A 12,834-nucleotide genomic window follows, 5' to 3' on the forward strand; every position below is an offset into this window, starting at 1 on the left:
GACAGATGGTGATGTTCTGCGTGGCTCCTCCATTGTTGAGAGTCAAAGGTCTGTAGAAGCTCCATTGTCTTAGAGACCAGGCCTCTCCTCCTGCCTCCTCCCCCCAGACACCCACCCTGTCACTGGGGACAATGAGGGACAGACAGGGGAGCACCACTAATAGCTGTCTAAATGAGCAAGGGTGATAGCAGGCTAAGAAGCCTTCACCAAATGATAGCCTACATGTAGACTTTCACGGTAGAGGCTGGTGGAGGTAGAAATCCGAGGACGGGCTCATTGTAATGTGTGGAATGGAGTGAGGAACGGTATCCCATGTGTGTTTGGTATCACTGCTCATTCTGTTCCATGCATTACAATGTGCCCATCCTCCGATTTCTACCTCCACCAGCCTCCCCTGGTGTATAACCATCTCCCCCTCCATCAGCTCAGTCATGTATCCTCCTTTCCAACGTAAACACTGATCTGAGAGAAAAGGATAGGTGAAAGCAAGATTTCGGAGGCCCACCGAAGGTGAAGGGAAGAGAAGGAGGAGAGGAAGCCATTTTAGACTATTGACATGCGCCCTCTGTGGAGGCGGTCCATATGGGTGGTAGATGTACACACAAACAAGGGGCTATAGCCACAGCCGGGTCTTATGATTCAGGGGCCAAGGGCATCAACATATGTCTCTTACACAATGAAGGGAGCAAAAACTGGGTTATTCTCCCTCTCCTCCTCTCTTCCTCTATCTCTCCTCCTCTCCCTCCTTTCTCCACTCGTCTCCCCTCCTCTATCTCTCCTCCTCTCCCTCCTTTCACTCCTCCCCTCTCTCCTCCCGTCTCTCCTCCTCTCCTCTCTCCCCTCCTCTCTTTCCGCTCTCTCCTCCTCTCCTCTCTCCTCCTCTCCTCTCTCCCCTCTCTCTTCCTCTCTCTTCTCTCTCTCTCGTCTCTCCTCTCTTTCCACTCTCTCCTCTCTCTCCCGTCTCTCCTCCTCTCTCTCCTCTCTCTCCCCTCTCTCCTCTCCTCTCCTCTCTCCTCTCTCTTCCCTCTCTCCTCTCTCCTCCTCCAGCAGGCCGCCTTAGAGAACGTTTCCAGAGTCGTTAATGCAGTGACTCCTGCCTGTGACTTTTCCTCCTGACTGAGCTCATTAATCATCACTTATGTAATGAGATACAGTCCATGGCCCACGGTCAAGCGAACGCACTGAGCCGTGGAAAGTGACTCTAACTGAGACTGCCCCCTGGGGGTGAGGAGGAGAGATACAGGAGAGAGAGAAAGATGGAGAGAGAGAGAGAGAGAGAGATGGAGGTAGAGAAAGAGGGAGAGAGAGAGATACAGGGAGAGAGAGATGGAGAGAAAGATGGAGAAAGAGAGAGAGAGAGAGAGAGAGAGAGAGAGAGAGAGAGAGGGATGCCAAGCTTAGCATGTTGTCATTAGCTCCAAGTCATTAGGCTCTATGCATGTCCGTGTGTTTGTCTTATTGACCAGCGGGACAGGAAAGGATATCGAGAGGAAATCATTAACCTATAACTGGTTTCCCTGGTGACCATCTAGCCCATAATAACCCAACAGAACTGTTCTAACCCAGGCACCCGGTGCAGGGTGATGACATCACTCACATCCTCTTGTCAACATGGACATGCGGTTTCATTAATGGGTTACAAGCATTTGTGCTCAATGACAAGAGTCATATGCAACACAATCTCAAAAACAACAACCTGGTTATATACACTATAGATCAGGGGAGGCTGGTGGAGGTAGAAATCGGAGGATTGGCTCATTGTAACGCATGGAACGGAATCAGGAATGGAATCAAACGCACGTGACCATATATAAATACAAAACATTTATTCACTCACCCACGTATATCTCAGCTGTCATTAGATGGTAGGGATTTGACCCTTACATGTGTTTCATACCATTCCTGATTCCATTCCGTGCATTATAATGAGCCCAACCTACGATTTGTGGCTTTGTTGCCAAATTCCAAATCGCCTTGGCTAATTTCTCAGCCATTTCGCCACGATTTGTATTCCATGTCGTAGGTCTGCTGACCGTGCCAATGTCTACACATCCCCTGAATACTGAAACAATTAGTTCAGACATTTTCGTTTACCAGGTACCTTAAAAAAATAATAAAAAAATTAAGAGGATAGATAATTTAAGGCTCAGTTATAAGACACGTACGGAGGGAATAATGGAGCCGTTTTGGGATAAATATTTGGGATAAGATCATATATGTGCAGATAATAGCTGATTTAATTCATACGTAACTGAGATTTAATCTGTTTTCGCTTATCTCCTTAGTAGCAGGAGATTATTTCCCTAATGAAAAGTGTAAATAGAGATTGTTATTGCTATGTGGTAGATAATCTGATCACAATCTGATAAATGTTATCTTCCTCTCTCTGTGACATAATCCATAATCCCTAATTCTAAAAAAACTAATCAGTAGGTTTCGGCAGTGAGGTCAAAGGGCAAAGAGGGTTTATCTTGGACACATAACTAATAACTACTCCCAGTAAAACAGTTCCCAGTAAAGTAGTGTTGTCTTGGCTTAATATCTTGTCTCGAAAGGATTCTCACTGCCCAGAGGCTGGTGGAGGTAGAAATCAGAGGATGCCTTATTGTAATGCATGGAACAGAATGAGGAATGGAATCAAACACTCGTGCCAGCTTCCACTGCTGCCATCTGTACATCTCTGTATACTGAAAGGGTAAGTTTATCCGAAATCCATTTTTATGTGTATTTCTGGTCAATCCGTAGTGCATACCATCTCCACCTATCATTTTCATTTTTGATACCATTCCTTATTCCATTCCATGTATTACAATGAGCCCGGTCCTCCGATTTGTACCCCCACCAGCCTCCCCTGAGCAATAACCCTTATTCCCTAATCAACAGAGTCATCTATCAGTCATGTTTACAGCCTCCTGCCTAAAGAGCACTCTTCCTTTCGGTTAGGATGACCTTAACACTAAAACTCACAATGACACTGGGAGGAACAATGACTCTTAATGGCAGTTCTCTACCATTCACATTCCCAAGTGAAATATGCCACCTGGCCATAAAACAGGGGACTGTGTGTGTGTGTGTGTGTGTGTGTGTGTGTGTGTGTGTGTGTGTGTGTGTGTGTGTGTGTGTGTGTGTGTGTGTGTGTGTGTGATGGCGCTAGACACAGCAGCCCCTCCCCCTAGGGTTCTTTTCCCGCCCCCTGTATTAGCGACAGATTGTTCCTGGTCGGAGGGATCTGATTGGATAATAGCGCTTGGTAAGATTGGATGTTCTTCACACACACACACACACACACACACACACTCCCCCATGGCCAAGGAATTACTATTAATAATATTCACAGCATGAGACAAAAGTCAATGATGATAACCCCCCTTCATCCCAGGTCAACCAGGTCATTCTGGTCTGGGATGAATTCTGGTCAGGAGAAGAAAGAAAAGAAAGAAAGGGATGAATTCCCCAGATAAGGGGTGGGTATTCCCTGGGTAACGATGTCGTGGGACACACAGTGCCCGTCCCTGGATGATGATGATGAAGTATGCAACCACCTCATCCATTATGGATGACAGCCCAGTGTGTCCTGCCTCCGTCTAAAGTGCTGCTTCTGCCTGCCTCCCTCTGCCTGCTACTTGGCTCTTAAACTACGGGCCTTATTAAAACACCAACGCTGAGGAGGACCACTGTGCATTGACTCACTGGAGGAAATAAATGCCAATTATGAGTCATGTTCATCGTGGTAGGAGCCTTGGCAGTGTGTGTGTGTGTGTGTGTGCGCGTGTGTGTGTGTGTGTGTGTGTGTGTGTGTGTGGCCTGTGAGTGCGCACGTGTGTGTTTGTGTTGTCGTTATTGATGAACCCCAATCATGAATACAACATGAGGGTGTGTCTCAGCCAGTAGAGGCTGGTGGAGGTAGAAATCGGAGGATGGGGTCAGCCTCCCTTGGTCTCAGGTGGGTGTGAGTATGTGGGAGCTGTCATTAGAGAGCTGTCAATCACTCTCAGAGGGAGGGATATTCATGATTCAACATGCCTTTCATTTAAGTGCTGTGGACACACTGGGGACAATAAGGACATTACTGGAACTGTCTGAAACGTCCAATGTTAATTTCTCCTTTAAAAGGTCATGTGATAATTGTCTTGCCATTTGACCAGGAGGGAGAAGACTCAATCATCACCTAAGCTTATCTGTGCTGCAGTCTCCTGGCTTGATGTCTATCTACAATAGGCTACATCTACACTAGTGTAGGCTGGTGGTGGTAGAAATCGGAGGACGGGCTCACTGTAATGCATGGAATGGAATGAGGATTGGTATGAAACACACATGTTTGATACCATTCCTCATTCCGTTCCTTGAATTACAATGAGCCCGTCCTCTTTTGATACCATTCCTTATTCCGTTCCATGCATTACAATGAGCCTGTCCTCAGATTTCTACCTCCACCAGGTAGATATACTGTACTGTACTGTGCTTCTTCTCCCATAGAGACCACAGAAGAGCAGAAGAGCAGAAGAAATACCTCTCACTTGGTTTTAAGTCTCTACAAGTCGATGACAAGCAATAGAGATTCTCTGTGGACACTCAAACATCGTAAGCAACGCCTTCTATGTGCTCCTACAGATCACACGCAGGTCATCTGACTGGTGTTTCACCTGGAGAAACCTGCCTGAACCCAAGATGAGTGACAGACATATGACTCAGTGATAGGCCGATAGGATCAGCTGGGCAGAGGAGGGAGGGATGGAAAAAAATAAGGGATGGAAAAAAGAAGGGACATGCACAACGGAGAGTAGGAGGATGGTTGTTTTTGAAACACCTGCACGGTGTGAGGAATTCCCCTTCAGAAAGGCCTGGGTTTCAACACTCTGTCTGTAGGCCTGTGTGCGTCAGCGCTCTGTCCAACACCTTCTGTACAGTCATTGTGTGCGTCATGAGTTGTTGTCGTGTTTGTGTGTCTTCACCTCGGCTATTCTGGGAGATTCTGGTCAAGAGGAAACTCGATCATCTCTTTATTAGGATCAAGGTTGTGTGTGTGTGTGTGTGTGTGTGTGTGTGTGTGTGTGTGTGTGTGTGTGTGTGTGTGTGTGTGTGTGTGTCTGTCTGGGTGGGTGGGTGTGTGTGTGTGTCTGTGTGGGTGGGTGTGTGTGTGTGTGTGCGTGTGTGTGTCTTTGTAATCAGATAGGAGTAGGACGAGAGTGATGCTGTGAAAATCATTATGTATTCTTTTCAAATATTAATTCTGGTCAACAACAAAAAAAAAGCTTTGTAAAGTGTTATTAGGCCTTTAGGGCCAAGGCTGTGTCTTTGTGGTCAGTTTGTAATCATACTTATCATATACGTCAAACATATGAGGTCTGGGGTGCTTAGTGGCGTAGCACACTAATGCTCATACAACAATCTTGAATCTTGAACAACATAATCGCAACGTTCCTGGTTTGATTCCGACCCTCGACATGTCTTGCATGTCATCCCTCCTCTCTCTCCCGTCAATCTCTACTGTCTCTGTCCTAATAAAGCAGAAATGCCCTAAAAACATATTTACAAAAAACATATGAGGTCTCGCCTCATGTCTACCTTATCTACTCTGGCGATGGTCTTAAAACAAAGACAAGAGGAGTGTGTTTGTAATCAGGATGACAGTGATGCTGTCAGCGTTACAATGTCTCTTGACATTGTAACGCTCTTCTTAAATATAGATTCTGGTCTACAAAGTAAATAAAGCTTTGTGGTGTTAAATGCTTTAGACCAAGACTGTGTCTTAGTAATCAGGGGGTTGACACACGAGAGTGATGCTGTGAGAATAGCTAGGTCTCAGTAGTCTAGTCTAGTCTAGTTTAGTCCAGTCTAGTCTAGTCTAGTCTAGTCTAGTCTAGTCTAGTCTAGTCTAGTCTAGTCTAGTCTCGTCAAATACAGCCAGATATGGGCACACCTCACTGGAGGACCCCTAAGTGTACATACTGTATAGAGCAGGGGAGGCTGGTCGAGGTAAATCGGAGGACGGGCACATTGTAATGCATGGAATGGAATGAGGAATGGTGTCAAAATCTCGTGTCTGATACCATTCCTCATTCCATTCCATGCATTACAATGAACCCGTCCTCCGATTTCTACCTTCACCCGCCTCCCCTGGTGAACATATAGAGAGTTAAGGATAGTGGGAGCTTTACATGTTGGATTTATCTTCCTTTGGTTTTATCCTCCCTTTCTTCTGTATGAATTTGTGTGAAGTATTGTATTGCATTGTATGTATTGTTTAAAATGTGCTGTACAAATAATGTTTGCTTGATCAATGATTTGGGTGGTCACCAAGAGGGACCCAGGTGTAGTCTGGGTCACCAAGATGGACCCAGGTGTAGTCACATTCCTGGACTGATTACCTCAGGGCCTCAATAGGTTGCCGAGGGACAACAGCCAATAGAATAGACTGCCTAATCAATACCTGTCACAAGTGATCAATATTCACCTTTGAATAGCCAATAGATATCAGAGCCTAATCAATAGTTGTTGACATGGGTCATATGACCTCATCTCACCAGCCTGTATGATGAGACGGTAGAAATTGGGCCTATAAAGGGGCAATCTGAGATTGGTAAATCCACATTTGGACTATTAAATAAATGATCCCATGATAGCCATTGGTTCCTGAAATGTGTTTTCAAAGTGAAAATATAACTTAGAAATGTCACATGACTCATAAGCTTAATTCAACAGTTTTACTTCATCAGAACCCCACATATAAGCTTGTTTTACTAGCAACACTTCAACAAAAACGTTAGTTTTGATCACTGGATGGTCAGTCCTTGCATCCATGCTGTCTATGAATTTGAGAGTGCTTGCATTTCTCCAGGCCAATCACTCAGCTGTTTACCCCAAAAAAGTGGAGGGGAGACCGCTTTGTTATTGTTTGAATCCCAGATTGCCCCTTTAACCACGATTACAGGGTCAGATACTATTCCATGCCTTAATGGAATAGTGAATCTGTGCCTATGTACAATTCCTCATTCCATTCCATGCATTACAATAAGCCTGTCCTCCGATGTCTACCTCCACCAGCCTCCCCTGATACAACTGTTACTTCATGTATATCTCAGGCCCCATGAAAATGAAACTTCCAGAAAAAAATCCAGATTTTTCCAAGTGGTGTCATACTGCCCTCTAGTGGTTGTTATAGGTAATGGCGTTGACGATGAGCTCACTGTTGAAGGCCCCAACTTAATCAATTGCAGTAAACCGCACAGCAGATTCACTCAAAATGTACACTGTGGACAAGTGGATGCTTTTTCTAAATCAGTGAATCTAATCAATATCCAATCAATCAATGTTCTGACATGAGAGTAACAGCTTGGTGTGCCAGCTGTAACATGATGTTCCACTTCTTTAACATTTGAACATTTGTTCCTGGTCATCAGAGACTTTGCCTGCTTGATTGGCTGATTAGATATTTGCGTTACCGAGGAGTTGACAGGTGTACCTAATAAAGTGGCCGGTGAGTGTAAGACAAAGTAATCAATGCTCACTACCCTTCTATGTCTACCAGTTTTATCATTACCTTATCTTAAGCTATGAGCTGTACCAGGAGTAAGAAGGTGATGTAGGTCAGAAAGACAGTTTAATGCTTAGACAATCATTCTTTGTATGATTAATGCTCGCACTCCTAAATACCTAAAGGATTAGTATGTTCAACATTATAAGTGGCTACTAGCATTTAGTGTTACAGACATTGATTTAACCATTACAGTTCCCCTGTCTCTGTGCCAGTTCGTCATTGTACCTGAAGAGACGACATTTTTGATTCAAGATTTTTGACTGTGAGTCGTGCGTTTGAGTCCTTGTCTGAGTTACTCCAGTCGTGATGTGAATGAGGAATGGTATCCATTCCGCATTCCATTCCATGCATTACAATGAGCCCGTCCTCCAGTTTCTACCTCCACCAGCTTGCCTTGCTGTGAACATTTCCTGTGCTGTGGTTATTATAACATTTACTGGTACTATGTGATATGCTTATTGTATGATTGTGATCGTAATGTTATATGGTCCCCGCTGGGAACACATATACTGAAAAAGGTATCCACTCACTGCAATGTAAGTCGCTTTGGATCTTTTTGGAAGCGTCAGCTAAAGGGCATATATTATTAACATCTATTTTTAAACAAAGTTCTGGGTTATTCTGTATTTAGTTATTCTGTGTTATTCTGTTTAAATGACTGCAACAGTGAGCAATAGTGAGAGAAATATTGCAGTTATATTGCAAACTAGAAAAGGAAGTTCCCTAAGAAACTTTGTGGGCAAATAATGGTCACTCACTGTAGTTTAGGTCAGACCTGTTGCATGTAGCAAATATCCACACCAGCACACTATAGTTCAACCCTGGAATGTGTAAAGGCCCTAATGTCTATGTGAAGGTAACAAGGGCCTGTTGGTAGTCTGGGGGGAGTTGATAGTTTCCAGATTCCTTGGCTCATGTAGATAGAACAACATGATCCCCATGTAAAGGGGGGACTGCTCCCTCCCTCTCCCCGCCCACCGCCCCTTTGCTGTTGTGTTGTGGAGCGCTGTTGTTGAGCATTGTTCCAAGTCTCTTGCGTCGCATAGTGTCTGCCTGATAGACACTTGAGGATCATTTGGGCGGGAAATCGACGTCCTTTGATACGTCTACAAAGCCTGTTCTACAGAACACTTGTCATGCCTCTGAAGATTCCGACCTCCACTACGAGTTATTCCAAGATCCTAAGCCCTCGCCGGAATGTTAGGATCATTTCCAGTCCATTAATTCTTCTCCTTCTGTTCATTCATGTGAATGTTTTGTGTTTAGATGCTAATCCCGTTCTTGAAGAGTCGTTGAGCAACATGGAGGGACCTCTTACAGATGCACCAAAGGTGAGACTTTTTTATGGTTAGTGGGCCTATGGCACTTCTGGTGGAGGTAAAAACTGGAGGACGGGGCTCAAGTGTGTTGCATACCATTCCTCATTCCATTCCATGCATTACAATGACCCGTCCTCCAATTTCTACCTCCACCAGCCTCCATTGGTATAGGTTGTGTCGTAGAACGAACTCGTGCTCTCTTGAGTTCTGCTTTGACCACAGGCAATTGTTCTGTTCTGTATGTTTGTTTACTTTTGATCTTGATAATGGAATGTTGATTCTAGAGGACGGTGCGGCGGTCCCACTCTCTGTGTGAGGGAGAGGAGAGGTACGTCCTGATGAGGAAACAGAAGGTTCTAGAATCTCTGAAGAAGCACGGGATCAACTGTGAACTGGTATGTTCGAAACACGAGGAGCATAATAGGGTTCATAGTGAGATGTGTATAGTCTGTCGACCTGGCCTTGTCTAGCAGATGTCTCTCTAACTCTCTCCTTGTGTGTTACTCACCCTCTTTCTCTCTCCCTCTCTCACTCCCCCCCCCCTCTCATCCACCCCCTTCTCTCTCTCTCTCTCTCTCTCTCTCACTCCCTCCTCTCTCCGCCCCCCCCCCCCCCCCCCCCCCAGGAGGACATTCCCCACATAGCTCTGCTGGGGTCAGGAGGGGGCCAGAGGTCTGCGGTGGGCCTGCTGGGGTCTCTACACCAGATGGAACAGGATAACTTACTGGACAGCATGCTCTACATGTTGGGGGTGTCTGGGTCTACATGGTAACCACTCACTGACTGCATACCAGGGGAGGCTGGTGGAGGTAGAAAGAGGACGGGCTCATTGTAATGCATGGAACGGAATAAGTTCCATTCCATGCATTTCAATGAGACCCTCCTCCGATTTCTAGCTGCATACAATATATTAAATATATATTAAGAATTAGAAAACAATTACTAGAAGTCACGTAGGCTTGTGGAGAAAAGGTACAGAATGCACATTCTACAGTAAAATGTTAGTCATGGATTGATGCAAGTATGTATTCAGTATTACTGCAAACGTTGCATATTTTTAAGGAAAATTGTCATTCTGTTATCATTACACATGCACACACACACGCACACACACACACACACATACACACCAACATGACACACACACGAACGCACACACATACACACACACACAAACAAACACACACACACACACACATACACACACACACACATACACACGGCACACACACACATGCACCCCCCCCCCTTCTCCTCCCCTATCCAGGATCATGTCGTCGATGTACAGGGAGGCGCCCTGGTCCCTAGACAGTGTGTTGGAGACGGTGAGGGGGCCCAGTGTTAGCTTTGCACAGGCTCTGGACTGGCTGAAAGACAGAACCAAGGAGGACGACTTCTCTCTGGCCGACATCTGGGGCATCCTCACTGCGGCAGGTGTTATGAAGGAGGTAAGGAAGGGTTCATAGAGGCTTATAACAGGTCATAACTAGTGGTGGGCACCAATATCGCTAATTCAATATAATATTGATATCAGTCGATATATTGATAAGAATGTGGCATGTTGTAGCACATTATAACCACTCTCTGACTGATGGCAGGTAGTATGAAGGAGGTTTACCAGTGTGGAGTATGTGGTCAACATTGTAGTGTTAACTTTATCGAACAGTTGTATTAGAGGATGTTTGACTCTGAGAGTGTCCTTGTATATCTCTCTCTCACAGTGTGAAGTGTTTGGGTTTTTTTGTTTGTTAAAATAAAATAATAATAAATGGAGTTGGGCAGTCCCATTCTGGTATTTCTTTTATTGGATAGAGACAGTAGAGAGAGACAGGGGAGTGTGTACTCTGTAGGCCATGGTGCTAGACCACTGGACCACCCCAGACCACTGGACCACCCCAGACCACTGGACCACCCCAGACCACTGGACCACCCCAGACCACTGGACCACCCCAGACCACTGGACCACCCCAGACCACTGGACCACCCCAGACCACTAGACCACCCCAGACCACTGGACCACCCCAGACCACTGGACCACCCCAGACCACTGGACCACCCCAGACCACTGGACCACCCCAGACCACTAGACCACCCCAGACCACTGGACCACCCCAGACCACTGGACCACCCCAGACCACTGGACCACCCCAGACCACGTAAAGTGTTTGCTTGTCTCTCCTATTTCATTGACTAGATTGACAACCGTAGTCTTTCACACGAGGCCCACAGAGAAGCCACCAACCCCTACCCCATCTACAGCGCCATCGACAAACAGAGCTACGTACACGGACCTACTGAAGGTATACAGTACTGCAGGGGAGGCTGGTGGAGGTAGAAATCGGAGGACGAGCTCATTGTAATGCGTGGAACGGAATATGGAGCGGCATCAAATGAACGTGTTTGGTACCATTCCTCATTCCACACGCGTGTTTGATACCATTCCTCATTCCACACGTGTGTTTGGTACCATTCCTCATTCCACATGCGTGTTTGATACCATTCCTCATTCCACACGCGTGTATAATACCATTCCTCATTCCACACACGTGTTTCGTACTATTCCTCATTCCGTTCCATGCATTACAATGAGCCTGTCCTCTGATTTCTACCTCCACCAGCCTCCCCTGATGTAAATTAGTATTCCATTCATGTGCCGTAGAAACCTTTAACATGTAACATCCTGGTTTTGAATAACATAATAAAACTCACAGGACTTTATTTTACCGTGTCAACTCAATGTTACTTTATATTGTTGTTTATTTCCCCCTGCTTTTCCTCTCCCCTAGGGGCGTGGTTTGAGTTGACCCCCCACGAGTGCGGTTTCCCCGAGTTGGGGCTCTTCATTGAGACCTCCTGCCTGGGGAGCAGGTTCGAGGGCGGGGAGATAGTGGAGGAGAGAAAAGAGATGGACATGGTCAAACTACAAGGTACGGACGTCAAACACAACGGGGAGATAGTCACCAGCTGTTGTGGCTCTTGTTTTGTACCAGTACATCACATGTCTCGAATATCAAATCAAAATACTATCACACTCAACAAGCTAGCATTATTTACTCCTACAGAGATTCCACTACAAGCTTTGCTTTGCTTGTCTCCGTACGGCTTGTTGATATTGCCGTTGTCACGGTTACAACACAATCGCTTTACCATCTTACAGTAGCTTTTCCTGAGGGTACTCTTTTATCCATGTAAATGGAAGCAGTATACTAGCTCAATGTCACATGTAAATACCCACAATTACAGGTACCTTATATACTGTAGGCCTACAGGAGGTTTTTTGTATCTGGTATCTTTAGTTTAACCTCGTTTAGTTTCATTCAGATTAGATTTGGAGCTGTTCCTCTGTTCCAGCCGAGTAATTCGCGGAAATACAGAAACAAATACTTTACTCAATAAACTCACTCCCGCTAAGGCCAGGTTTGAGTAGTTGGTATTATTACAGGCTTATTTGCCCTGTGAGGTTACAGTACATTCAGATATGCACGATGGTCTTTAATGGTGTCATTGTCTTCCAGGGATCCTAGGCTGCGCTCTCGCGGATGAACAGTATCTGGGAGACATGGTGATCCCAGACTGGATGAAGGCCGATGGGCTGAACGCCACCAGCACCATGGGTCTCTACCTCCAGGCTTATCAGATCCTCAGCAAGGTCGTGGACCTGCTGAAACACAGCCACGGGGATCACCCGTCCATCGCCACTCTGGAGAAACTTCTAGAAGGTATGCCTCACAACCGTGTACAGTACAGGGGAGGCTGGTGGAGGTAGAAATCAGAGGACGGGCTCATTGTAATGTATAGAATGGAATGAGGAATGGTGTCAAACATGCGTGTTTGGTACTGTTCTTATTCCATTCCATGCATTACAATGAGCCCGTCCTCCGATTTCTACCTCCATCAGCCTCCCCTGCCTCACAATGTATGCAGTAGAACTACTAGAAGAAACACCACAGCACTCTTTCAATTGGGATTCTCCATTGA

At 45.7% G+C, this 12,834-nt stretch overlaps 1 protein-coding gene across 5 annotated transcripts in view; it reads left to right on the forward strand.

The window, feature by feature from the left end:
* LOC310809668 (cytosolic phospholipase A2 gamma-like) overlaps positions 1-12,834 on the forward strand; it is a 38,129-nt gene that overhangs the window by 22,110 nt on the left and 3,185 nt on the right. For 3 of the 5 annotated variants that reach the window (XM_083677049.1, XM_083677051.1, XM_083677050.1), the window contains 7 exons: positions 8,804-8,868; positions 9,141-9,251; positions 9,482-9,624; positions 10,124-10,304; positions 11,051-11,156; positions 11,643-11,783; positions 12,372-12,575. In XM_083677049.1, the coding sequence (XP_083533175.1) occupies positions 8,804-8,868; positions 9,141-9,251; positions 9,482-9,624; positions 10,124-10,304; positions 11,051-11,156; positions 11,643-11,783; positions 12,372-12,575 (951 nt within the window). Of the gene's footprint in view, positions 1-2,678; positions 2,696-8,577; positions 8,869-9,140; positions 9,252-9,481; positions 9,625-10,123; positions 10,305-11,050; positions 11,157-11,642; positions 11,784-12,371; positions 12,576-12,834 lie in introns of those variants that run through there. The other 2 variants (XM_083677052.1, XM_083677048.1) reach the window with 2 other exon arrangements.

Source organism: Argentina silus, assembly GCF_951799395.1.
Source record: "Argentina silus genome assembly, chromosome: 9".
Lineage (NCBI taxonomy): Eukaryota > Metazoa > Chordata > Actinopteri > Argentiniformes > Argentinidae > Argentina > Argentina silus.